The sequence below is a fragment of the Microcaecilia unicolor genome, chromosome 8 (genome assembly GCF_901765095.1).
Source record: "Microcaecilia unicolor chromosome 8, aMicUni1.1, whole genome shotgun sequence".
Classification (NCBI taxonomy): Eukaryota; Metazoa; Chordata; class Amphibia; order Gymnophiona; family Siphonopidae; genus Microcaecilia; species Microcaecilia unicolor.
The window spans coordinates 66,296,624-66,324,444 of NC_044038.1; the positions used below are offsets into that span (position 1 = coordinate 66,296,624).

Below are 27,821 nucleotides of genomic sequence, written 5' to 3' on the forward strand. Positions count from 1 at the left end.
ATTGAATCAATATTAGGACCAAATCAGCAAGAGGAAAATAGTCCAAAAGAGGAAAAAATTACATGCATTCCAAAGATTTTTGGCTGATGCTAAGTTTAAAAAAAAAAATTTTCCACCCCCATTTTTAGGCCTAATTAATTTTATTTTTGTGTGACTGCTAGTAGTAGGTAGTCGTGAATACAGATTTTACCACAGTGTTTATTTTGAAATATGATTCAGATTTTTTGATTGTCTGGCTTTCTGATTGAAGACACACAGAAGCCACCACTTCCCCCCCCCCCCCCCCCCCACCCAAAAGATTTTGTAGCAAAGATCTGAAGTGTGAATGTATGTATCTTTCGCAGAGTGCAAGCGAGCAGTGACCAGCTCCAGCTCATTTCTGAGCTTCTACAAAAACCTGAACTTAACATTCAACCAGACAGGTATATGGGAGAGCACAGTGACCCTTGAGAACGTAACGGCAGAGAACACAACCCTTCTGATCGCAGAGAGCAGCCGAAATGCCAGCACCATGCATCGCCCAGCATCCTCGGAGAGCCCCTGCCTGCGCCACTTGTCTGTAATCCGGGAGGACTTGGACGCAGTGACTGTTCGGTTCCGAAGTGCAAATGGACCTTCCATCATTGTTCCCTCACAGTACCCCATTTCAGTGCTGTTGAACTTAGACTCTGGTCTGGATAGTGGCGGAATCTTTACAGTGAACTTGCAGCTGAACAAGGTATGGCGGGGCCTCACATGCACCAACAGCAAAAGCTGGAGGGATCATCCCATCAAGAAAACAAGTGGGCAAGCGGTCTGCTACTCCCAGTAGAATAGAAGATGCAGAAGCAGACACATTGAGAGATGAATTACAGGAATATAATAGGCATATTTTTAATGCAGGTAAAAAGGTGCCCAACACGGCCGTGTTGCCCTGCAGGGCTGCTTCAGGGATGATACAGTACCTCAAGGAGTAATCCTGTCACTTTCCTCAAGGTGGAAAACTTGAGGTAGGATACTACCAACACCCAGGAAAAAGAAGCATTCAGTACAGAGAGGATCTGTGCTCATTCACAGCTTATGCTGTGTTCTGTCTAGAAAGGCTGGCTTTAAGTCCTGTGTGAGTCATAGGATTAGTCCTTGAGGTACTGTATTGCCCCTGAAGCAGCCCTTTTACCCACATTTTACACTAAAGATTGTATTCATCTTTCACCATGTTTGTTCCTTATCTTCCATCTACTGGGATCAACCCAGCAGTCTCGGTGTTAGTAATGGTTACAGTCACCATTAATAACAAAACTTGCTAGTCCTTTGCAGATAGTCAGTCCTCCTCCATTTGCCAGTAGTAGTACTTGTGCCATTTTATTTTTAATCGGTTTAATAACTGCATTTCCATCCATTCACACACTGTAGCTAAACCTGTGGCACAGTAGTAGTAATAAATTCAAACAAGTCAAAATAAAATACAGATAACATCATAATAAAATGCAATGACTAATAATAAAAATAAAACAAAAGAGCTCAAATAGATACCCCACCAAAATCCCTCTAGTAACAGTTCAGTCCTTTACTACTCTGTCCGTCCCAACCTCAACACTGTACACAATTCATCCCACAGCATACAACAGCCACCCCAATCAGCCCCCAACCTCACTTCTCCACTCCTTACCTACTGTCAAGGTACAAACCAACTGCAACTGAAATAACCACACTAATAGCCACGCACAAGCAGTCATAATTTACAACCTGCACAGCATGTAAAGGGCAAGCTCATTTTATGCAGTCAGGTGACATTGGCAACACAATTTCATTAGGTGGTCTGGCTGAGAGGTGCTCCTTTCAATTTTGCAATCAGGGGAGACATTTTATCTCAAAAGAGTCAAAATATGAAACTCTATTCTTCTTGTGCATACCGTGATAGTAGTGAACCACGCTCATAAGCCAGGGCGTGTGGAGTATAATCTGTCTCCCAAATTTACTGCTAATGCTCACTTGAAGTACTTGCATTGTGCCAAAAAAAGCTTCCTTCTAGAGTTCATAATGTGCAGCTTTTACAGGTAATCTATCCAAGTGTAATTGGAAATTCCTTTTAATCCAACCTGTGGCTCCCAATACAGTTCTGTATCTTTCTGCCATGTTTTCTTGGACTCTGACTTCATTACTTGGTATTCTTCTAGTGGGGAGCTAATGAGAAACTAGCTTCTTTTGCACAGCTGAACATCTGTGTACTGGTTGCATTTCTTCCCCTCGGCCTGCAGATAAGGATGTAGAAAAGCTAGATGTGGTCAGCCAAACACTGGTGAATCTGAGCTCCTGGTTTTCCTGGGCCATGATGGTCCCGAGGCTAATAAGAACCAAGGGCTATATTCTTAAAATGTTGAACTTTGCAAAATTATTTAGAAATATCTGCCTGAAATAGGATTTGTAATCATGATGTATAGTGTTAATTAGAGTAAACCAAGGAGGAACACTGCACTTCTTTCTGCTCACATACAGTCTTTCTCCACAGACGTCTCTGGGTAATGTTAATGCCTCTGTGTTAGCATGTTTAAGCCCTGCTGCCCCTGTACTGTCATTGAACACCACTCTGAACTGCACAACAGGTAAGACAGATCCATACTTCTAATTGGAGACCAGGATACATTTTTCAAGTCCTCTGTCTATGTCAGAATGTGCAAAATAGTCTTACACCAAGTACATCAGCTGTATGGCTATGAGATGCTCTTATTCACATTTCCCTGAGCACCCTCCTGAGGTATCGGAGCTGAATACTTTCATGAGAATGATTACATAAAGCTTTGTGTGTAAAATGTGTTTTTCATATGAAAAATGGCTTTTATAAAATTGCACACAGATATGTAAAAGCAAGACAAACATTTGTGGAGAGCCTTAGATAGCATCAAACAGCCTAATATTCAAAGGGGTTTATGGATTTAGCCAGCTGCAAAATGTATAAACCAGTGGTTTTTGAAGAAAAGGCTAAACGAATATTTAATATAAAAAGTTTACTCATTTGTTTAGTGTACAAACTGATTACCATCAATAGGGGTAGTCAGGAAGCATTTCTGTACTCAAAGCATATCTACACACAAGCAATATACAGCAAGCTTAAGGCAAATCAAAATGCTATACACAGACAAAGAGAAATTCAAAATGCTTACTTATTTCTTTGTTCCCTCTCTTTTTATACCGGGCCTCTGACTAATTCTCTCATACAACATTCCTGTGCAAGTCTCTGAATACCACAAACTGTTAATCATGTGCAGAACATCTGCTTTCTATTACCCCCCTACCTTTTAGCCCACAGACTTTTTGGAGCCTGCCTTTGGCTAATGTTTAATGTCCGTCAAATTTCTCATGCCTCAGGAGGGTTAGTGTTAAAACAGCTTGTTGTAATCATGGAGCCTTCCACTCCGCATTTTTCATACTTTTATTCAACAAATCTTTCATACTTTTGTTCAACAAATCCTCCCTTTTGAGGCCTGGTATTCCAGGACTCAAACATCTGTTTTAGCTCCAGTCTGTATCCTTACCTCCCTTCTAAATTTCCTCCCCCCTTTGTTTGTGGCATTCAGTTTCTGCACGCTTTTTCAATATTTTTGGCTGACATATTAAAGTTCTATTTATTCTTAGTTATCATTGTTATTTTAAAAGCATCCTGGCACATCTTTGCAAACATGCTAATACATGTTGCATTAAACAGATTTAATTGTACTAGGGTACAAAATTTATATCTCTTGAGGTATATAATTTATAGGACAGTGAGCTTCATCAAAGGGAAGTACACTGTCATTCATTCTTACTTTTCATTAGCTGATGTGGCATTAACAATTACACAAATTAAAAGCATAACATTCATTGAATCAGTTGTTACAACATTCTGCATGTAAGTGCACTTTATCGGGGGAATGTGTTCAGTTGTCATACTATTAATCAGACACCAACATGATGTCTGTGGGTACTTGTCCGTAAGCAAGGCTTGCTTATAAATAGTCTCATTTGTCCAATGAAGGTTTTCATCATCTCTTACACAGGTATTATTGGGATAACAGACATGATTTTATCATTGTAGTCCCATATATCATAGTTGGCAAGGACAAGGATGATGTCAGTCAGTGGGCACATATGATACAATCAGTCAAATTCAACATCTTGGCCACTGTAACAAGTCTATTATCATATGTGTTCATTGTCCATTAACAAACAACAACAGTCCAATACCATCATGTTTAGGGACATGATGTTTGTTTATTCTTTGTCCATTTCAATGTTATTAATTCGTCGAATATCTGCTAAATGTATCCAAGAAGTATGACCTTCCAGACAGGCAGCGGTCTGAGTAAGGGCCGTGATAGCAAAAGGCCCTACATACACAGGATCCTTCCATGTTTTATGTGTAAAGTTCTTTCGTAGCACTAGGTCACCTACTTTAAAAGCACAAACATCATTAGTAGTTCCTGCCTGTGATGCTACATTTGTTCGGATCATATCACTTGTCAGGTTCAACATAGGTTGTAGCTTTTGCCAGTACTGAGCTGTGCTATCAGTACTTGCTGTCTGCATCGGGAAGAAATGACGTCCTGTCTGAATTTGGAATGGGGTCAATTTAGTACGCCCATTAGGTTGGGCCCTTATAACCATCAAAGCTAATGGTAACAAATCAAGCCAGGTATATGGTTTACCTGCTGTTTCCTTGTTTAAAGCCTTCAGTAATACTCTCAATTTAGTTTTTAAAATACCATTGTAGCGTTCCACCAAACCATTGGAGGTGGGGCGATACACTGATACTTTTCTGTGTGTTAAACCCATAATCGTTGCCATTTCTTTCAAAACACTGTTATTAAAATGTGTCCCGTTATCAGAAATTATTCTAGATGGACACCCATGTCTTGGCATAATATGAGTTACCAGGCATTGTACCACTTCATGTGCTGTCTCCCTTTTACATGGAAATGCTTCTACCCACCTTGAAAAAGCATCCACCCAAACTAACAAATACCTTTTTCCCTGCACTGGAACAATCATATCGGTAAAATCAATATACCATTCTTTTGCTGGGCCTTCTGGTATTGGAAGTGTCCCAGGCGATATTTTAGGACCTCGTTTAGGTATGTTAATATTACATACCATGCAATTCTGCACAACCTGTTGAATCAAGTTATCAATTTTTAAAGTCCAAAATCTTTGCTCAAATTGTTGCCTCATTGTTTCCTTATTCCAATGCATGGTTGCATGCCACTCAGCCAATACCTTAATCGCCTGGCTCATTGGCATGCAAGGTAATCCTTCTTCTGCATTAAACCATTCACTTCCCAATTTCATACATCCTCTCTTCAACCATTTTTCACTTTCCTGTCCCTCTGGCTGCCACATTTCAATCTTATCTACATTCGTAAGTGGCCCTTCCTGTGTCTGTCTAGTATTATACAAAATCTTTTCACTTTGCTTAACCACCTCCGTTGCTGCTGCATCAGCCATTGCATTACCTAGTGCCTCAAAGGTTGGCCTTTCAGTGTGGGCCGGGGTCCACACAACTGCAGTTTTTCTACCTTCACGTTCCCTTCTTGCCAAAATTTCAAACAGCAATTTCCAATATGTGTAATGTTGTAAATTTTTACCTGCACTGGTTATCATCCCCCTACGCTGCCATTTTAATATATGATACTGTAGTGAACTTGCAACGTAACCACTATCAGTATATATAGTGACATTTTGAGTCATATCAGTGTGTTGTAAGGCCGTAATAACGGCTAAAAGTTCAGCATGCTGTGCAGTATGGTCAGGAGGGGTTTTATATTGTACTTGCATTATCTTTCTTAGATTCTCATCTACCTGCACGCAGGCAAAGCCTGCAACAGTCCTTTCACAAGCTCCATCTGTAAACCATATTAACCCATCAGATAAGGGTTCAAAAGTAAGACAGTGAAATGTAGGGATTTCTATAGTATCGATCTCACCCTTTTGATCGACAGGAAAAAGCAGATCTATCTTATTTCTCTGTTCTTTAGTTAATGGTATTATTCTTATATCTTGTCCTAAAAGTACTGCTTGATATTTTCCAAATCTAGTGGCTGTCAATGCTGTTTGGCTAGGGCTCAACAGCGTTTTAATCGTGTGGTTAGTATGTATTACAATAGGAACAAAAGGCATTTGTGCTCTCCATTTACCTACTGCAGCCACTATAGCTGTCAGTAACTTTGGTATTTCTTTCATTCCCTTTTCCACATGATTAAAAGAGCCTGACAAAAAAGCTACTGGTGCATTTACTTCATTGTTTTGATTAATCATAGCTGCCCAACTATTTCCCATGTCTTTTACCCATAGATGCACAGGTGATTGGATATCTATTACTGCTAACGGTCCTGGGGATAACAAATCCCTCACAATCTTAGCCAATATTATCTTATCCTGCTCTTCCAATACAATTAATGTATTCTTTGGTGTGGCTGCGGGCAGTTTCAAATGTTTATAAAGTCTCATTACTTTTTGTGTATAATTTGGTATCCATTGTCTGCAGTAATTTAACATTCCCAAAACAGCACGTAACTGGGTAACTGTTTGCGGTACCGGAGTTTCATTTAAAATAGATATAACTTCCGGTATAATTACCTTATGTTCTGCTGAAACATTTTGTCCTAAAAAGGTGACAGTAGACTGAGCTATAACACATTTTTCCCTGTTACATTTATATCCTAACTCTCCTAATAACAAAAATAATTTTGTAGTCCAATCTAGGCATTCTGCTTCAGTCTCAGCAGACAGTAGAATATCATCTACATAGACAAACAATGACACCGTGTCAGGCAATTGACTCCTGAAATCCTTTAAATCCATCATTAGTTGTTTTGAGAATACCGATGGACTATCAGTAAAGCCTTGAGGCATCCTAGTCCACCTGTATGCCTCATTCTGTACTATAAATGACGTCAAATCCCTAGACTCTGGATGAAGAGGTATTGAAAAGAATGCATTAGACAAGTCAATAACAGTGTTATATATGCATATATATTCTGAGTGTGCAAAAGTGTAGCAGGATTTGCACAAATCGGAAATTGATTTTTTGTAACCTCATTTAGCTCTCTTAAATCATGTACTATCCTTACATTGTTTTCCCCTTTCGGGACTGGAAACAATGGGGTATTATACGGGGATACTGAAGGTTCAATAATACCACATTTCAATAATTTATCAATGTGCTCCAGGGTTTTGGATACTAATTTAGGTCGTATGGGGTAAGGGTCTTGCTTCGGCCCCTTTGCCCCTTCTATTAATTCTATCTTATGGGGTTTTGCATTTACAGCTAGTCCATATGGTGAATCACTTGTACTCCAAATATGTTGTGGTAATTATTCCATAACCCTTACTTTATTTTCATTATTCAACTGTTGAACCATGGTGAGCAAACTTGGTATTTCTTTATTTCCAAAATCTAAACACAATCCTAATTGAGACAATAAGTCTCTACCACACAAATTTACTGGGCATTCAGGTGCCACTAAAAAGGGTACCACAGCCTCCCTTGAACCGTGCGGTTGGCATTCCAAGCGCACCAGAGTGGGTTCTGTTAGCCTTTTTCTTTGTTCTATCCCCGTAAATCCCACTGTTGTTCTATACTGATTTGAAAGCTTAACTCCCAGTGGTTTTGCACACAACACAGAGGTACTCGCCCCTGTATCTATCAAAAATCTCACAGGAGTTCCATATTTGCCAATTGTCAATGTAATAAAGGGTTCCCTTGTGTCTAATCTGAAAATCATTCCCTCCTCCTGACACTGGTCTGCTTCCAGTCAATAGCATTGGTCTGGAGTATTCTGCCAAGTTGGAAAAGCATTTACAGTACCCTGTCTCTGTACTGCAGCCCCTGGTCCCTGTGATTGCGTTGCTGGCTGCTGTATTGCAGTCTGCGGGGCACTCACAGGCATCCCTATTACTTGTGGCATCAATCCTTGCTGCGTCTGCATTTGTACTTGGGGCATTCCTGCATTCTGATAACATTCTGAGGCATAGTGACCAAATTGCTGACAAATCATATTGTTCAGATGTTATTAAAGATTTTAAATCACCTCTTCTATTAAACCTACACACAGAACTAGCTAGGACTGTGACTAATTCAAGACAGATGATCTCTTAACACTGCAGGAATCTCACTTAAAAAAGAGTCAAACAAAGTTAAATTGCAAAGACATTCCACATAGAGAACTAGAAACAAAATAACACATATTTTAAAATAAACAGAGATCACCTTATAAGACAAAATCAAACTTATTTAAATCTAATCTAAAACAATCTTTTAAAAGGAACAAAGAAAAAATTTCAGTTCTTCCTGAACAGCCAGACACTGAGAAATCAAAAACAGATGGCATTCCTCAACCTTCAGGCTGAACAAAAGGTTGCTTTTCCCGCTCTTGCTGTATTTTTTCAAACGATCCATACTGAGACCAGCTCAAAAAAGAATCTTTTGCATCATACCATTTCTCATGTATTTTTTCAATCTGTTTTTTTTCTAATGGGAATAATTCTATGACATGCTGCAAAGGGGAGCATTTTTTTGAACTATCTAAATCTAAATACATAGCATATACAGGAGGCTGTTCTTTCTTATCTGCCCCTTTCCCTTTCATTTTATTCTGACTATTACAATTTCTCCTATAGAGCCACAACCTACAAAAATATACTACTGCACCTAAACCAAGAAAATATACAAAACAGAAAACTATAAAACTAAACAAATATACCTAAGTCCACAATGTAAGCTTACTCACGCGTCTTCTTATTTCTCTTTAGCAAGCCCAGGAGTCGTAGCCTATATGTCCAGTTCAGTAGTTTGATCAATCCCACATCAGTGGAGCACAGAAATTAGGCTTAAACAACGCTTGCTCTCTCAAAATCCTGTAAAAAACTTCATTAACAACACACACTTAATTTGTTCTTCGTCTCGCCTTCTCTTTTCCGTTTGCGGCCTACTCCTGGCTGGCTCGCCACTTTGAAGAAAAGGCTAAACGAATATTTAATATAAAAAGTTTACTCATTTGTTTAGTGTACAAACTGATTACCATCAATAGGGGTAGTCAGGAAGCATTTCTGTACTCAAAGCATATCTACACACAAGCAATATACAGCAAGCTTAAGGCAAATCAAAATGCTATACACAGACAAAGAGAAATTCAAAATGCTTACTTATTTCTTTGTTCCCTCTCTTTTTATACCGGGCCTCTGACTAATTCTCTCATACAACATTCCTGTGCAAGTCTCTGAATACCACAAACTGTTAATCATGTGCAGAACATCTGCTTTCTATTACCCCCCTACCTTTTAGCCCACAGACTTTTTGGAGCCTGCCTTTGGCTAATGTTTAATGTCCGTCAAATTTCTCATGCCTCAGGAGGGTTAGTGTTAAAACAGCTTGTTGTAATCATGGAGCCTTCCACTCCGCATTTTTCATACTTTTATTCAACAAATCTTTCATACTTTTGTTCAACATTTTCCAAATCTAATCCTGGAGCCACACCAGCCAGTCAGGTTTTCAGGATGAATATTCATGAGAGATTTGCATGCACTTCCTTCTCTACATGTCAGTCTCTCATGAATATTCATTATGTTTATCCTGAAAATCTGACTGGCTGGGCTCCCTCTAGGACCAGGTTTGGGAACCACTGGTATAAACCCTCATCCATCAGTTTCATTGGCAGTATCTGGATAGTGCTGGTGAAAAGTCTTAAGTACTGTCTGGATAGTGCGGAGGGTGTTTGCCTAACTCTGTGAACATCCTTTTGCTGTCCTACTTAAACCACTAAGCCAGTCGTTCCCAAACCTGATCCTGGAGGCACCCCAGCCAGTCAGGTTTTCGGGATGTCCACAATGAATATTCATGAGAGATTTGTATGCAGTGGAGGCAGTGCATGAAAATCTGTCTTGAATATTCATTGTGGATATCCTGAAAACCTGACTGGCTGGGGTGCCTTCAGGACCAGGTTTTGGAATCACTGCAGTAAGCTATATGGATAGTGGCCGAATATTGCAGTTGTCTGTATAGCTGGAGGGAGTCGGCGCACTATACCTCATGAAAGGCTACAGAGGAAATTGGAGGGTCATGGGATAGGAGGAAATGTCCTATTGTGGATTAAAAACTGGTTGAAGGATAGGAAACAGAGAGTGGGGTTAAATGGGCAGTATTCACAATGGAGAAGGGTAGTTAGTGGGGTTCCTCAGGGGTCCGTGCTAGGACCGCTGCTTTTTAATATATTTATAAATGATTTAGAGATGGGAGTAACTAGCGAGGTAATTAAATTTGCTGATGACACAAAGTTATTCAAAGTCGTTAAATCGCGACAGGATTGTGAAAAATTACAAGAGGACCTTACGAGACTGGGCGGCTAAATGTCAGATGATGTTTAATGTGAGCAAGTGCAAGGTGATGCATGTGGGAAAAAAGAACCCGAATTATAGCTACGTCATGCAAGGTTCCACGTTAGGAGTTACGGACCAAGAAAGGGATCTGGGTGTCGTCGTCGATAACACACTGAAACCTTCTGCTCAGTGTGCTGCTGCGGCTAAGAAAGCGAATAGAATGTTGGCTATTATCAGGAAAGGTATGGAAAACAGGTGTGAGGATGTTATAATGCCGTTGTATCGCTCCATGGTGCAACCGCACCTTGAGTATTGTGTTCAATTCTGGTCGCCGCATCTCAAGAAAGATATAGTAGAATTGGAAAAGGTGCAGCGAAGGGCGACTAAAATGATAGCGGGGATGGGACGACTTCCCTATGAAGAAAGACTAAGGAGGCTAGGGCTATTCAGCTTGGAGAAGAGACGGCTGAGGGGAGACATGATAGAGGTATATAAAATAATGAGTGGAGTGGAACAGGTGGATGTGAAGCGTCTGTTCACGCTTTCCAAAAATACTAGGACTAGGGGGCATGCGATGAAACTACAGTGTAGTAAATTTAAAACAAATCGGAAAAAATGTTTCTTCACCCAGCGTGTAATTAAACTCTGGAATTCGTTGCCGGAGAAAGTGGTGAAGGCGGTTAGCTTAGCAGAGTTTAAAAAGGGGTTGGACGGTTTCCTAAAGGACAAGTCCATAAACCGCTACTAAACGGACTTGGAAAACTCCAAAATTCCAGGAATAACATGTATATATATGTATATTCAGTTCTGCCACATTTGTATGTGGTGATGCTACATATACATGTGGAGAGTAATTTTCTCCGAGGACAAGCAGGCTGCTTGTTCTCACTGATGGGTGACGTCCACGGCAGCCCCTCCAATCGGAATCTTCACTAGCAAAAGCCTTTGCTAGCCCTCGCGCGCCGATGCGCACCGCGCATGCGCGGCCGTCTTCCCGCCCGAAACCGGCTTGTGCCGGCCAGTCTTCTTTTTTCCGCGCTCGGTACGGTTGTATTTTACCGTTCGTGCCCCGAAAAGTCGACCTCGCGCGTCGTTTTCGACTCGTTTCTGTGAGAATCTGTCCAAATTGTTTCGGAAAGACCTCTTTTGGTTTTTCCCTTCCTGTACTTCGAGTTTTTTTTTCCACCCCGGTAAGTTTTCTTTCGTCGTCGGGGTAGGCCTTATTTAGGCCCCGGTCGAAATTTCCTTCTCGCTATTTTTCTGGTGCCATTTTTCGCCATTTCGACTTTTGATCTCGCCGGCGTGATTTTTCCGCCCATGACATCGAAGCCTTCCAGCGGCTTCAAGAAGTGCACCCAGTGCGCCCGGGTAATCTCGCTCACTGACAGGCACGCGTCGTGTCTTCAGTGTCTGGGGGCTGGGCACCGCCCTCAGGCCTGTAGTCTGTGTTCCCTTTTACAAAAGCGGACTCAGGTAGCGAGGTTAGCCCAGTGGAACATTTTGTTCTCGGGCTCTTCGTCGGCATCGGCACCGGAGGTATCGGGTGCATCGACGTCTTCAGCGTCCAGACCTTCATCCTCGGCTGCCAGTGCATCGAGGCATCGGCCTTCTGCATCGGCGCTGAGACATCGGACGACTGTATCGACGCCGGTGGTACCGAGACCTCGTCTGCTGATGTCGTCGGACGGTGGTGCTTCGTCTGGAGTGCAGGTGAGGGCTGTCCATTCCCCTGCTGGTGGCGGTGAGCCTTCGGGTGGGTCTCCCCCTACCCTGAGGGCTCCTGCGGTACAGCCCCCCCGAGACTGACCGACCTTCGGTCTCGGCCCCGAGGAAGCGACAGCTGGATTCTACGTCCTCCTCATCGGTGCAGGGAAGCTCCGGTGACATGCTTCGTTCCAAGAAATCGAAGAAGCATTGTCATCGGTCTCCTTCCCGGGTCGGCACCGAGAGCTCTGGGTCGCCGAGGGAGTCGGCACCCAGCAGGCATCGGCACCGAGAGGACCGCTCACCCTCTGTTCAGGAGGTGTCGATGCACTCCACTCTGGACAGCCCGGAACAGCCTCCACGCCCGGAACAGGTTCTGTCGTCGACGCCTGCATCGACCTCCATGCCTTTCTCTGCAGCCGCTCTGAACGAGAGCCTCCGGGCCGTTCTCCCAGAGATTCTGGGAGAGCTGTTGCGCCCTAACCCTCCGGTACCGGCGGTGCTTGCGCCACCGGTACCGTCGAGCGTGGCGCCGGCTGGCCCATCGCCCGAGGTGAGGTCTCCGGCGTCGGTGCCACGTGCGGTACCGGCTGCCGCCGCCTCCCAGGAAGGCTCCCCGTCGGCGGAGGGAGCTTCGCCGATGCGGGCGAGGGAGTCTACCTCTCGACGCCCCCATCGTGGACGTGGTTCCACAGAGTCGAGTCGGGCGAGGTTGCAGACACAGGTCCGTGAACTTGTGTCTGACACCGAGGGTGAGGCCTCGTGGGAAGACGAAGAAGACATCAGATATTTCTCTGACGAGGAGTCTGAGGGTCTTCCTTCTGATCCCACTCCCTCTCCTGAAAGGCAGCTTTCTCCTCCCGAGAGTCTGTCTTTCGCTTCCTTTGTCCGGGAGATGTCTACGGCCATCCCCTTCCCGGTGGTTGTGGAGGACGAGCCCAGGGCTGAAATGTTTGAGCTCCTGGACTATCCTTCTCCACCTAAGGAAGCGTCCACTGTACCCATGCACCATGTCCTAAAAAAGACATTGCTGGCGAACTGGACCAAGCCTTTAACTAACCCCCACATTCCCAAGAAGATCGAGTCCCAGTACCGGATCCATGGGGACCCAGAGCTGATGCGCACTCAGTTGCCTCACGACTGGAGTTGTGGATTTGGCCCTAAAGAAGGCCAAGAGTTCTAGGGAGCATGCTTCGGCGCCCCTGGGCAAGGACTCTAGAACCTTGGACTCCTTTGGGAGGAAGGCCTACCATTCTTCTATGCTCGTGGCCAAAATTCAGTCTTACCAGCTCTACACGAGCATACACATGCGGAACAATGTGCGGCAGTTGGCGGGCTTGGTGGATGCGCTCCCCCCTGAGCAAGCCAAGCCATTTCAGGAGGTGGTCAGGCAGCTGAAGGCGTGCAGAAAATTCCTGGCCAGAGGGGTGTATGACACCTTTGATGTTGCGTCCAGGGCCGCTGCTCAAGGTGTGGTGATGCGCAGGCTCTCATGGCTGCGTGCCTCCGACCTGGAGAATAGAATCCAGCAGCGGATTGCGGACTCGCCTTGCCGTGCGGATAATATTTTTGGAGAGAAAGTCGAACAGGTGGTAGAGCAGCTCCACCAGCGGGACACCGCATTCGACAAGTTCTTCCGCCGGCAGCCTTCAGCCTCTACCTCTACAGGTAGAAGATTTTTTGGGGGAAGGAAGACTGTTCCCTACTCTTCTGGCAAGCGTAGGTACAATCCTCCTTCTCGACAGCCTGCGGCCCAGGCTAAGCCCCAGCGCGCTCGCTCTCGTCAGCAGCGTGCGCCTCAGCAAGGGCCCTCGGCTCCCCAGCAGAAGCAAGGGACGAGCTTTTGACTGGCTCCAGCAGAGCATAGCCGACATCCAAGTGTCAGTGCCTGGCGACCTGCCAGTCGGAGGGAGGTTGAAAGCTTTTCACCAAAGGTGGCCTCTCATAACCTCCGATCAGTGGGTTCTCCAAATAGTCCGGCAAGGATACACCCTCAATTTGGCCTCAAAACCTCCAAATTGTCCACCGGGAGCTCAGTCTTACAGCTTCCAGCACAAGCAGGTACTTGCAGAGGAACTCTCCGCCCTTCTCAGCGCCAATGCGGTCGAGCCCGTGCCATCCGGGCAAGAAGGGCTGGGATTCTATTCCAGGTACTTCCTTGTGGAAAAGAAAACGGGGGATGCGTCCCATCCTAGACCTAAGGGCCCTGAACAAATATCTGGTCAAAGAAAAGTTCAGGATGCTTTCCCTGGGCACCCTTCTTCCCATGATTCAGGAAAACGATTGGCTATGCTCTCTGGACTTGAAGGATGCCTACACACACATCCCGATACTGCCAGCTCACAGGCAGTATCTACGATTTCAGCTGGGCACACGTCACTTCCAGTACTGTGTGCTACCCTTTGGGCTCGCCTCTGCGCCCAGGGTGTTCACAAAGTGCTTGGCTGTAGTAGCAGCGGCACTTCGCAGGCTGGGGGTGCACGTGTTCCCATATCTCGACGATTGGCTGGTGAAGAACACATCCGAGGCAGGAGCCCTGCAGTCCATGCAGATGACTATTCGCCTCCTGGAGCTACTGGGGTTTGTGATAAATTACCCAAAGTCCCATCTTCTCCCAGTGCAGAAACTCGAATTCATAGGAGCTCTGCTGGATTCTCGGACGGCTCGCGCCTATCTCCCAGAGGCGAGAGCCAACAACTTGTTGTCCCTCGTCTCGCGGGTGCGAGCGTCCCAGCAGATCACAGCTCGGCAGATGTTGAGATTGCTGGGCCACATGGCCTCCACAGTTCATGTGACTCCCATGGCCCGCCTTCACATGAGATCTGCTCAATGGACCCTAGCTTCCCAGTGGTTTCAGGCTGCTGGGGATCTAGAAGACGTGATCCACCTGTCCACGAGTTTTCTCGAATCCCTGCATTGGTGGACAATTTGGTCCAATTTGACTCTGGGGCGTCCTTTCCAAATTCCTCAGCCACAAAAAGTGCTGACAACGGATGCGTCTCTCCTGGGATGGGGAGCTCATGTCGATGGGCTTCACACCCAAGGAAGCTGGTCCCTCCAGGAACGCGATCTGCAGATCAATCTTCTGGAGTTACGAGCGATCTGGAACGCTCTGAAGGCTTTCAGAGATCGGCTGTCCCACCAACTTATCCAAATTCAGACAGACAACCAGGTTGCCATGTACTACGTCAACAAGCAGGGGGGCACCGGATCTCGCCCCCTGTGTCAGGAAGCCGTCAGCATGTGGCTCTGGGCTCGCCGTCACGGCATGGTGCTCCAAGCCACATATCTGGCAGGCGTAAACAACAGTCTGGCCGACAGGTTGAGCAGGATTATGCAACCTCACGAGTGGTCGCTCAATTCCCGAGTGGTGCGCCAGATCTTCCAAGCGTGGGGCACCCCCTTGGTGGATCTCTTCGCATCTCGAGCCAACCACAAAGTCCCTCAGTTCTGTTCCAGGCTTCAGGCCCACGGCAGACTGGCATCGGATGCCTTCCTCCTGGACTGGGGGGAGGGTCTGCTGTATGCTTATCCTCCCATACCTCTGGTGGGGAAGACTTTGTTGAAACTCAAGCAAGACCGAGGCACCATGATTCTGATTGCTCCTTTTTGGCCGCGTCAGATCTGGTTCCCTCTTCTTCTGGAGTTGTCCTCCGAAGAACCGTGGAGATTGGAGTGTTTTCCGCCCCTCATCACACAGGACGAAGGGGCGCTTCTGCATCCCAGCCTCCGGTCCCTGGCTCTCACGGCCTGGATGTTGAGAGCGTAGACTTTGCCTCTTTGGGTCTGTCAGAGGGTGTCTCCCGCATCTTGCTTGCTTCCAGGAAAGATTCCACTAAGAGGAGTTACTTCTTTCTATGGAGGAGGTTTGCCGTCTGGTGTGACAGCAAGGCCCTAGATCCTCGCTCTTGTCCTACACAGACCCTGCTTGAATACCTTCTGCACTTGTCTGAGTCTGGTCTCAAGACCAACTCTGTAAGGGTTCACCTTAGTGCAATCAGTCCATACCATTACCGTGTGGAAGGTAAGCCGATCTCAGGACAGCCTTTAGTTGTTCGCTTCATGAGAGGTTTGCTTTTGTCAAAGCCCCCTGTCAAGCCTCCTACAGTGTCATGGGATCTCAATGTCGTTCTCACCCAGCTGATGAAACCTCCTTTTGAGCCACTGAATTCCTGCCATCTGAAGTACTTGACCTGGAAGGTCAGTTTCTTGGTGGCAGTTACTTCAGCTCGTAGAGTCAGTGAGCTTCAGGCCCTGGTAGCCCAGGCCCCTTACACCAAATTTCATCATAACAGAGTAGTCCTCCGCACTCACCCTAAGTTCTTGCCAAAGGTTGTGTCGGAGTTCCATCTGAACCAGTCAACTGTCTTGCCAACATTCTTTCCCCGTCCTCATTCCTGCCCTGCTGAACGTCAGCTGCACACATTGGACTGCAAGAGAGCATTGGCCTTCTACTTGGAGCGGACACAGCCCAACAGACAGTCCGCCCAATTGTTTGTTTCTTTTGATCCCAATAGGAGGGGAGTGGCTGTGGGGAAACGCACCATATCCAATTGGCTAGCAGATTGCATTTCCTTCACTTACGCCCAGGCTGGGCTGGCTCTTGAGGGTCATGTCACGGCTCATAATGTTAGAGCCATGACAGCGTCGGTAGCCCACTTGAAGTCAGCCACTATTGAAGAGATTTGCAAAGCTGCGACGTGGTCATCTGTCCACACATTCACATCTCATTACTGCCTGCAGCAGGATACCCGACGCGACAGTCGGTTCGGGCAGTCAGTTCTTCAGAACCTGTTTGGGCTTTAGGATCCAACTCCACCCCCCCGAGGGCCCTGTTTTGTTCTGTTCCAGGCTGCACTCTCAGTTAGTTGGTAAATTTTTTAGGTCAATCTCAGTTATGTCCTCGCCGTTGCGAGGCCCAATTGACCATGGTTGTTGTTTTTAGTGAGCCTGGGGGCTAGGGATACCCCATCAGTGAGAACAAGCAGCCTGCTTGTCCTCGGAGAAAGCGAATGCTACATACCTGTAGAAGGTATTCTCCGAGGACAGCAGGCTGATTGTTCTCACAAACCCGCCCGCCTCCCCTTTGGAGTTGTGTCTTCCCTTGTCTTTGTCTTGCTACATATGAGACTGGCCGGCACAAGCCGGTTTCGGGCGGGAAGACTGCCGCGCATGCGCGGTGCGCATCGGCGCGCGAGGGCTAGCAAAGGCTTTTGCTAGTGAAGATTCCGATTGGAGGGGCTGCCGTGGACGTCACCCATCAGTGAGAACAATCAGCCTGCTGTCTTCGGAGAATACCTTCTACAGGTATGTAGCATTCGCTTTATTCGTGGAGCCTGGCTTAAAAGAACAAGTAGGCACCTATGTAAGGCACTATTTTACAAAAATACATAGGGGTCGATATTAAAACAATTTCTAGTCTAGGGCTAACTGGCACTAAACCAGATAGTTCTGCTGAAAATGCCCAGTTAGTGCCTAAGCCAAACCTGGCTATATTGTGGGCATTCTGGGAACAGTCAGCACTTAGGGGTCCTTTTACATAGTAACATAGTAATAGTAGATGACGACAGAGAAAGACCTGCATGGTCCATCCAGTCTGGTAACCAATATTGCTGAGTAGAGTGTACCACGGTTATGGTGCGACCTTGATGCCGATCTCTACAAGTGAGTAAAAAGTATACAGATATCGAGACTTACATGAACGCCGTTCAGATACTCTCTTCACTCCGATAGCGCATCAAGGTCGCACCATAACAGTGGTACACTCTACTCAGCAATATCGGTTACCACTCCTTTTCGTTTATTCAATTGAGCTGTTTTTTTCAACATATTTTAGAAGACCAACGTTTTCTGTACATTTGTTTTCATCAATACATATTTACCATATTTTGGCAGTAAAAGATCACTGTGTAGCCCCTGAAGCAGCCCTGTTGGGTGAAGCACGGCCTGTGTCGGGCTGATCTGTACATTAGATTTACAATAATAAACTATTGTTTGTCTTATATCGATCTGCTTTGTCATTTTTTCTAAATATGTACAGTCAGTGGCTGCCACCAGGGGCGGGGCGGTTCGCCGTTGCACCCCCCTCCCCGGGTGCAGCACGATGACACCCCCCCCCCCCCCCCGACCAGCTCCCGCACCCTACCTTTAAAAAGAATATCGGGAGGCGATATCTGTCTGTCCCGCCCTTGCGGAAATAGGAAGTTGCGTCAGCGGAGGGCGGGACAGATAGAGCGAGGGAAGACCCGACGGTCCACATTTCTTTTACGTAAAGGGCAGGCGCGAGGTGCTGCGCTTCGCCTCCCGATATTCTTTTTAAAGGTAGGGTGCGGGAGCTGGTCGGGGGGGGGGGTGTCGATTCACTGAGGGGGAGGGGAGCTGGCAGGGAGCACCCCCCCCCCCCCCGAGCTGACACCTGGGGCGGTCCCCCCCTCCCGCCCCCCCCCCCCTTGCCTACGCCACTGTGTACAGTTTTAACTTTAAAAAAAAAACAGTTTGTACACAGACATATGATGCGAGACCCGTGATTCCTTTACAGTTTTATTTAGATGCCATACGGCACTCTTTGAAGGAAACACACTCTGTAGGCTACAAAATAGACTTTGAAAAGATCTACACACACAGTACTTTATTTATTTTTCACAAACTTTAACACCATTTCATCATTTTTCAGAGGGTCCTCAGAATATAATTGTACATTATCTTCAAAAAAACAAGTGTTTATAACAGTGGTTTAAGAAAAATGCACAGTGGTGACCACAGGTAGTCAATAGAGGGTGTTGTAACTGTCTGTTGTTGTATATAATAGCTTCACAGTGCTTTTGTAAAAATACTGCTAGGAAACGATAAACTGTCAGGGGGGTAGCCATAAGAATTTTTTTTTAAAAACACACAAAAAAAACCTAGTGTGTCCTCACTTTTGATTAACTGAGAACCCGGAAGTGGGCGTGCCACCTGTCAAAATGAATTAGTTTGACAAATGCTGGTGAGATATACTACTTACCCCTATATGCATTTATAAAATGAGTGTAAGAGGCAGATATTACACCTACCTTCCCAACGTGAACCAAACAGATATAAATAGCCACAATTAGAATATTCAAGTATGCACATAAATCAACATGTTTTATATACTAGCCATTAAGCCCGTTAAAACGGGCGAGATTTGTAATTCTCACCTCCATGTCCAGCAAACCTCCTCTCTCCCCTGCCCTCCTCCCCCATGTCCAGCAGCCCTCCTGTTTCCCCTGGCCTCCCCCCCCCCCGTCCACCAACCATCCTCTCTCCCCTGCCCTCCCCCCATATCCAGCATCCCTCCTCTTTCCCTTGGCCTATACCCCCTCCCCCGTCCAGCAACCCTCCTCTCTCCCCTGCCCTCACCTCCCCTCCATCGATCCATGTACAGCAACCGTGTTCTCTCCCCTGCCCTCCCCCCACCATGTCCAGCAGCCCTCCTGTCTCCCCTGGCCTCACCCCATCCACCGACCCTCCTCTTTCCCTTGGCCTCCCTCCCCGCCCTGCTCTCTCCCCATGTCCAGCTACCCTTCTCGCCGCCGCTCCCTCCCCCCTCTGTGCCGGGCCCCCTGCACTGACATGAGAGCGCCTCTCACCTCCGTGTGAAAACGCTGCAGGCAGCAGCAGATTGCTCTGCTGCTGCCTGCAGCGCTTCCACACGGAGGTGAGAGGCGCTGTCATGGATACGGAGGGGAGCAGCGGCGACGACGACGATGACATCGGGGATGGGGGGGTTGGAGGTTGGTGCACCGGCGATGTTCTTCCTTCATTTCCAGGCTCCAGCGGCAACGGCAGCGTCCATTTCCCTCTCTGTTCCGCCCTCTGACGTCATCACGTCTTGACGCGAGGGCGGGACAGAGAGGGAAGTCTCTACTGCACATTTGCAGGTGAGTCGGTCACTTGCCATTTATATGTTTGACTAGCCGTTAAACCCGTAAAAACGGGCGAGTATTGCAGCCCTCCTCTCTCCCCTGGCCTCACCCCGTCCACCGATTTCCCCCCCCCCCCCCCCCCCCCCCCCCATATCCAGCAACCTTCCTCATTCCCTTAGCAACCCTCTTCTTTCCCTTGGCCTCCCCCTCCCCCCATGTCCAGCTACCCTCCTCGCCGCCGCTCCCTACACTGACCTGACAGCGCCTCTCACCTCACATGGAGGTGAGAGGCGCTGTCAGGTCAGTGCAGGGGGGCCCGGCACAGAGGGGGGAGGGAGCGGCGGCGGGGATGGGGGGGAGGGTGGAGGTTGGTTCGCAAGATGTTCGTTTCCAGGCGGCAGCGGCGGCGTCCGACAGTCCGACTCCGTTTCCCTCTCTGTTCTGCCCTCTGACGTCATGACGTCTTGACGCGAGAGCGGGACAGAGAGGGAAGTCTGTACTGCGCATTTGCAGGTGAGTCGGTCACTTGCCGTTTATATGTTTGATGTGCATACTTGGAAAACTGCGCCCCAACTTTGTCCCTGTACATGCTTACTGGCAAAGTATACGTCATCGTTTCATTGTGCATTGTTACGCTGGTCGGTGTTTTACAAGATGCCATATATGTGGTGATGGAGAGTGCAGAAGTAGCCTAGTGGTTAGTGCAGTGGACTTTGATCCTGGGGAACTGAGTTCAATTTCAACTGCAGCTCCTTGTGACTCTGGGCAAGTCACTTAACCCTCCATTGCCCCTGGTACAAAATAAGTACCTGAATGTATGTAAACCACTTTGAATGTAGTTGCAAAAACCTCAGAAAGGCGGTATATCAAGTCCCATTTCCCTATTTGAGATTCTAGATGTTTTTACGTTTGGGGAGCGTGCCAGGTGCCCTTGACCTGGATTGGCCACTGTCGGTGACAGGATGCTGGGCTAGATGGACCTTTGGTCTTTCCCAGTATGGCACTACTTATGTAGATGGAATGTTGCTACTATTGGCGATTCTAGATGGAATGTTGCTACTATTGAGATTCTACATGGAATGTTGCTATTCCACTAGCAACATTCCATGTAGAAGCCTGCCCTTGCAGATCAGCAACGCGGCTGCGCAGGCTTCTGTTTCTATACGTGCAGGACGTCAGACTCACAGAAACAGAAGCCTGCGCGGCCGCATTGCTGATCTGCAAGGGCAGGCTTCTACATGGAATGTTGCTAGTGGAGGAGTAGCCTAGTGGTTAGTGCAGTGGACTTTGATCCTGGGGAACTGGGTTCAATTCCCACTGCAGCTCCTTGTGATGTGGACAAGTCACTTAACCCTCCATTGCCCCAGGTACAAAATAAGTACCTGTATATATGTAAACCGCTTTGAATGTAGTTGCAAAATACCACAGAAAGGCGGTATGTCAAGTCCTATTTCCATTTCCCTTTATTTCTATTGATCTCCTCTAACTTGCAATCTCACTCCTGTTTCTTCTGCTGTCACTGCCATAATCTTCTTGTGGGATGAATTTGATCCTCAATCATTGCCTTGGTGCTTGAGGAGGCCTCTGATTGTCAGCCCTGACCCCCACTACCACAGGATTCATGTGTCTCCCCAGAATCTTGGTGTTGCACCTTGTTCTGTAATTCTCTTGTTTGTTGATGCCAGGCATATTTCTCTATCTGCAGCTTTTTTCCAAGGTTATTCTTTCCAAATGAACCTCAGCTCACCTGAAGGAACACAAATACTTCCCTATCCTGAAACTGAGAGATGGTATCTGGCCCTGCAGGTGGTGTGCCCCTGGAACCAAAGGTATGCAGTGACCGTGAGCTCTCCTGGAATTAGAGGCTTGGGTAATGTCCATACCTACAGGGGGCCCTGAAGCCAAAAGCTTGGCAAGCATCTAGTTTTTCATAATCTAGATTTTCTGATATGTTTTAACTGTTTCTTGTATTGTTGGGTATATCCGTGTTAGCTATAGGTTTAAATCATACATATGTTGATGTTACTAGACCACTATGGAGGGACTTGAAGTATCTAAGGCAGGTCATGTCCATGGGAGCTGGGGTCTATTGGGATTGCAGGGCTGGGACCTAAGGGATTGGAGTGTCTCTCTGCTACAAGGCTGGAGGAGGCTCGTAGGATGTCAGTCCTGTCTTCTGATTGAGTCGAGTGCTATATATAACATGGGCTATCGCAGCTAACACAGTGCTCACCGTGTTAACTGCGCCACAGGCACCAAAAGCAGGCGTGATGGGGTACTATCTCATATCTTGCAGGGCATTTCATAATAAAGTCGCCTTGACCGGTAAGATGTAAGCCACATTGAGCCTGCAAATGCAACGAATAGATAAAGAAAGTAGCACTTTCTGCTCTTCTGAGCAATTGCCAATAGTCCAATTATGTCTTCATGGGTGGGTGGACATTATCTGTCCAGTAATGATGTTCTGAGCACCAACAGGTGCTTCAGCTGTGCCCTTATGGGCAGACAGTTTTTCATACTTATTTATGTATTATTTATAGGTGTTTATACCATTTTAGTGGCATAAATCATTCAAAATGGTTTACACTAGCAGTTAACCAAATTGCAGCAGTAGAAGATAAGATATCAGCAGTTGATCAAACACAGTCAATAAATCAAATTACAGCAATAAAAGATAAGGCATCAGCAGCAGATAAAATGTAATATAATATGCTGGCTGATTCTGCTTCCAGCATGGCAATGGCTCTTTGTTCTCCTTATGAAGATTTAACCTACTTTGAGGAAAATTTTGCATGTACCTTACTACTCAAATTGAGTCAATACTATAAAATTATTTCTTGGGTAGCAGCTCATTGTTGTGAACTTTTCTGAGAATTGTTTACTCCTGCAGATGTAACTGTGATGTATGTCCTTTGCTAGGGAGTGTTGGAGTGTGAACGCCAGAGTTCTAATGTATGCTTACCTGAACCCGTGCCTGAATGACTGTGGCACATATGGGGTGTGCAAGCTGCTGCGAAGACATGGCTACCTCTATGCTGCGTGTAGCTGTAAGGCTGGTAAGTCTGATGACAACTGTTCTAGGCTAATCTCCACAAGGTAGGGAGAGGGGCTGAAAGATCACTGTTGTATCGTGGAGGAAGGAGTTTGAGGAGAATCCCATCAGTGTGCGGGCATGGGGAAGAGACCCCAATGAGCCTGCTCATGTGAGACTGAGGAACAGAGAATACCAAGGGGGATGACTGAGGGGGTCCCAGTGGAAAGGAAGGAACAATGATGGATGGGTGGAAGAGTGAAGGATCCAATAGTTCAGTGATGGTGCAGAAGGAAGGTCCGAGGGTGCCACAATTGAGGCTAGAAGATCCCAGTGGTGTAGTGGAAGGGCTTTTGGCTCCATGTGAAGCATCATGGCCCAGTGGAGCAGTATTGTAAGTCCTGGAAATGGCTCACTGCCTTTTCTTTCTCTCTTCAGGTTGGAGCGGGTGGAGCTGCACTGATTCCACAAATGCTATTACTGTGTCCCAGCAGCTCGTGGCCACTCTGCTGCTCTCACTCAGTAACCTCATGTTTATCCCAGCTATCGCCGTGGCTGCTTACCGCTATTATTTTGTGGAAGCATCTGTTTACTTGTATACCATGTTCTTTTCCACAGTACGTGAGATTACTCATTATTCTGTCTCCTCCATCCATACCCCTTGTTCTCAGTCTTAATATATTGTGTAATGCATATTCCCTAGGGGATTGGATTTGGGTTATTAGATTTATTGCTTACCTTTTCCAAATCCAAGCTTGAGGTGAGATAATATTCAGGCACTGTAGTTATTTATTTCCCTGCCTAAACTGGCTGACCGTCTAGCTGTCCCTGAGGTAGTAAAGAGGATGTCAAAAATACATCAACTATACAACAATCTACTATAATAAAAAGCACCTCCAACGTTCTGAAGCTGACTCCGTGGCAGTGAAGGGTTGTAGGGTTCGTGCTGGCTGTTACGCTGTATCCATCTCCTCTTGTGATGTTAGCGTACTTCCTGGTTCGTCACACATGAGGGTGTCGTCGTCCCTCCCTTCCAGTTCTAGGCCCCCTCCCTCCGATTTTTAAAAGTCATCTTCACTTACCAAGTCAGGGTTATGGCGGACAGCAGCAGCAGCGGTAAAATGTGTGCAGGCTCGGCCCTTCTCTCTCTCTCAGCTGTGGTCCCGCCCTTACCGAAACAGGAAATGATGGCGGGACCACAGCTGAGAGAGAGAGAAGGGCCGAGCTTGCACGCCTTTTACCGCTGCTGGCAGCCGACGTAACCCCAACGAGGTAAGTGAAGATGACTTTTAAAATTCGTAGGAAGGGAGGGACGACGAACCTGGGACGGAGGGGGGGGACACTGGAACTCGGACGGAGGGGGGGGACACTGGAACTCGGACGGAGGGGGGGGACCCTGAAACTCAGAGGGAGGGGACGACGACCCTGGAACTCGGAGGGAGGGGGGCGCCCCTGGCACTCACTCTCAATCTCACAGACACACTCGCACCCAGTCTCACTCTGTCTCTGTCACACACACACACACACACTCGCACATTCACTCTCTCTCACACAGTCACTCACGCACACTCTCTCAAACATACACACTCCGAGAAAAACCTTGCTGGCGCCCGTTTTATTTCTTCCAGAAATGGGCCTTTTTTACTAGTATGTAATAATGATTTAAATACTCCTAAACTTACTAAAAAGATGAATAGACAGTTTTGTAGGAAGCAACATAAAATCATTTTGAGATCTTAATTCAGGTGGTGATCCACCCATATCAGAGCAGGTTGATATGGAAAAGAATGTAATAGCATTTTCTTAGATCTCACCCCTCTTAATAAAGAAAATAAAGGGCCAGTTGTTCTCTGAACCAATGTTTCCCAAGTTCAGTCCTGGAGTACCCCTTGCCAGTCAGGTTTTCAGTATATCCACAGTGAATATGCATGAACTTGATTTGCATACACTGCCTCCATTATATGCAAATCTTTCATTCATATTCATTGTGGATATCCTGAAATCCTAACTGGCAAGGGGGGTACTCCAGGACTGGACTTGGGAAACACTGCTCTAAACTGTGGCACAGATGCCTGCCCATGTGGTAATTTAAAAAACCATGCAACTTAATTTGAATACTGTATGAAATTTTTCCCCTGGTAACACACAGATTGGGTTGCATTGCATCTGGGCTCCTCCTCCTTTCAACTAATTTATACATTTGACCCCCACAATATAGATTTAAAAGATTGTATTCAGTTGCGCATTGGCTGATTGCATTTAGAAGGTAATTTTATAAGGAAATGTCTCATTTATTTTATTTATTTTATTGCATTTGTATCCCACATTCCCCCACCTATTTGCAGGCTCAATGTGGCTTACGTAGATTTGTTGACATTATCGTAACAAGATATCAGATACAATTAGTAAAGCTTGGGCATTATTTTACAAAGAAAAGTAGGTACCTGCTTTTTATAAAATGCCAGCGTAAGTTGCCTAACGCATGCCTCCTTGCCCAGCCTTAGAATTGGTGTCAATACCTGCACCTAGTTTTCTGAAGAATGCATGTGCAGTTGAGCCCAAATTCTGCTCATGTATGCACCACTGATTGTACCTGTGCACTTATAAAATTGTGCATGGGGGAAGGAGCCCATTTAGGCATGCGTGCAACAATACCACAATTTATGCGCCTTCTTACTGCCACCAGATGTCTCCTTATAAAATGACCCTCTTGGGGTCATAGAGTCTGTCCTGATAATCTTTTGCAGTGTCTGATACTGTTTTCTCCCTGTTGCAGTTTTATCATGCCTGTGACCAGCCCGGGGTTGCAGTGATGTGCATCATGGACTATGACACACTACAGTATTGTGATTTCCTAGGCTCCGTCGTCTCCATTTGGGTGACAGTACTCTGTATGTCCCGAATTAAAAAAGTCCTGAAATATGTAAGTAGCATCCTGAATGCAGCGTGAGTATTTGAGAGCTGTCACATCCTCCGAACATCTCTTCTGACTGTGCTTCTTTCCTTGTTTGTCTCCACCATATTCTTTTTCCCGCTAATGTCTTTTTCTGTCTAAATGCCTTTCTTTCCACCTCTGGATCTGTTTGTCATCATCTCTGCACGTCTGTATATTTTTCTTTTCTGTTTTCTGGGCTTCTAGCTCAGTAGGAGCTGGGGCTGAGACCTGATATCATGAGACTTCATTTGCAACTACCTGGGGACTTCTATGTGTGGTGTTCACTCTCACCTCATCCAACCCAATCCTTCAGCAACATTACTCAGCTGGGGATCTTGCACCAGAGCTGCTCCTAAAACCTTGCAAAGTGGGCTCTAACCCAGTCATTCACTTTAGGGCCCATACCAAGGGCCCATTCATTAGTCGTCTGTGCGGAACCATGTCAAAGGCTTTTATTAAAATCTAAATAGACTCACATATTTAACGCTCCCCCTTGATCCAACTCTCTGATCACCCAATCAAATTCATTAGATTTGTCGAGACCTGCTTCTAGTGAAACCATGTTGCCTCGGGGCCTGTAATCCATTGGATTCCAAAATCTTTACTATTCTCTGTTTTTAAAAACGTTTCTATTAATTTACTTACCACAGAATTCAGACTTTTCAGCCTGTAATTCCCAACCTCTTCCTTACTTCTGCTTCTGTGGACAGGGACCACATCTGCCCTTCTCCAGTCCTCTGGGACCTCTCCTGACTCGAGAAGCATTGAAAAGGGTCAGTCAGCGGAGCCACCAGAACTTCCCCCAAGTTCTTTCCATACCCTCTGATGTTTGCCATACTACTACTACTTAACATTTCTAGAGCGCTACTAGGGTTATGCAGCGCTGTACAAATTAACAAGGAAGGACGGTCCCTGCTCAAAGGAGCTTACAATCTAAAGGACGAAATGTCAAGTTGGGGCAGTCTAGATTTCCTGAGTAGAGGTGTAGTGGTTAGGTGCCGAAGGCGACATTGAAGAGGTGGGTTTTGAACAATGATTTGAAGATGGGCAGGGAGGGGGCCTGGCGTATGGGCTCAGGGAGTTTGTTCCACGCATGGGGTGAGGCGAGGCAGAAAGGGCGGAGCCTGGAGTTGGCGGTGGTGGAGAAGGGTACTGAAAGGAGGGATTTGTCTTGAGAGCGGAGGTTACGGGTAGGAACGTAAGGGGAGATGAGGGTTGAGAGGTAAGGAGGGGCTGCAGATCGAGTGCATTTGTAGGTTAGTAGCAGAGGCTTGAACTGTATGCGGTACCTGATTGGAAGCCAGTGAAGTGACTTGAGGAGAGGGGTGATACAAGTATATCGGTCCAGGCGGAAGATAAGACGTGCAGCAGAGTTCTGAACGGACTGAAGGTGGGATAGATGGCTAAGTGGGAGACCAGTGAGGAGTAGGTTGCAGTAGTCAAGGCGAGAGGTAATGAGAGAGTGGATGAGAGTTCGGATGGTGTGCTCAGAGAGGAAAGGGCGAATTTTGCTGGTGGTGTGCTCAGAGAGGAAAGGGCGAATTTTGCTGGTGGTGTGCTCAGAGAGGAAAGGGCGAATTTTGCTAATGTTATAGAGGAAGAAGCGACAGGTCTTGGCTATCTGCTGGATATGCGCAGAGAAGGAGAGGGAGGAGTCGAAGATGACACCAAGGTATGCCATCTGGCCCCATCGCTTTGTCCACCTTTAGTTTTGCCAGCTTCTCATGAACGCAGTCCTCTGAAAATTGCTCAAGGACAACCACTTCTCCTTTCCTATTTCTGTTTGTCTTCTGCTGTTCTGCTGCCGGCCCTTCATAAGTACATAAGTAGTGCCATACTGGGAAAGACCAAAGGTCCATCTAGCCCAGCATCCTGTCACCGACAGTGGCCAATCCAGGTCAAGGGCACCTGGCACGCTCCCCAAACGTAAAAACATTCC

General features: G+C 46.5%; 1 protein-coding gene across 1 annotated transcript in view; it reads left to right on the top strand.

Moving 5' to 3' along the window:
* TMEM8A (transmembrane protein 8A) overlaps positions 1-27,821 on the top strand; it is a 116,562-nt gene that overhangs the window by 62,486 nt on the left and 26,255 nt on the right. The window contains exons 6-11 of the mRNA XM_030213108.1: positions 345-718; positions 2,489-2,582; positions 21,622-21,745; positions 22,836-22,972; positions 23,386-23,564; positions 25,724-25,870. Of these exons, the coding sequence (XP_030068968.1) occupies positions 345-718; positions 2,489-2,582; positions 21,622-21,745; positions 22,836-22,972; positions 23,386-23,564; positions 25,724-25,870 (1,055 nt within the window). The remainder of the gene's footprint in view (positions 1-344; positions 719-2,488; positions 2,583-21,621; positions 21,746-22,835; positions 22,973-23,385; positions 23,565-25,723; positions 25,871-27,821) is intronic.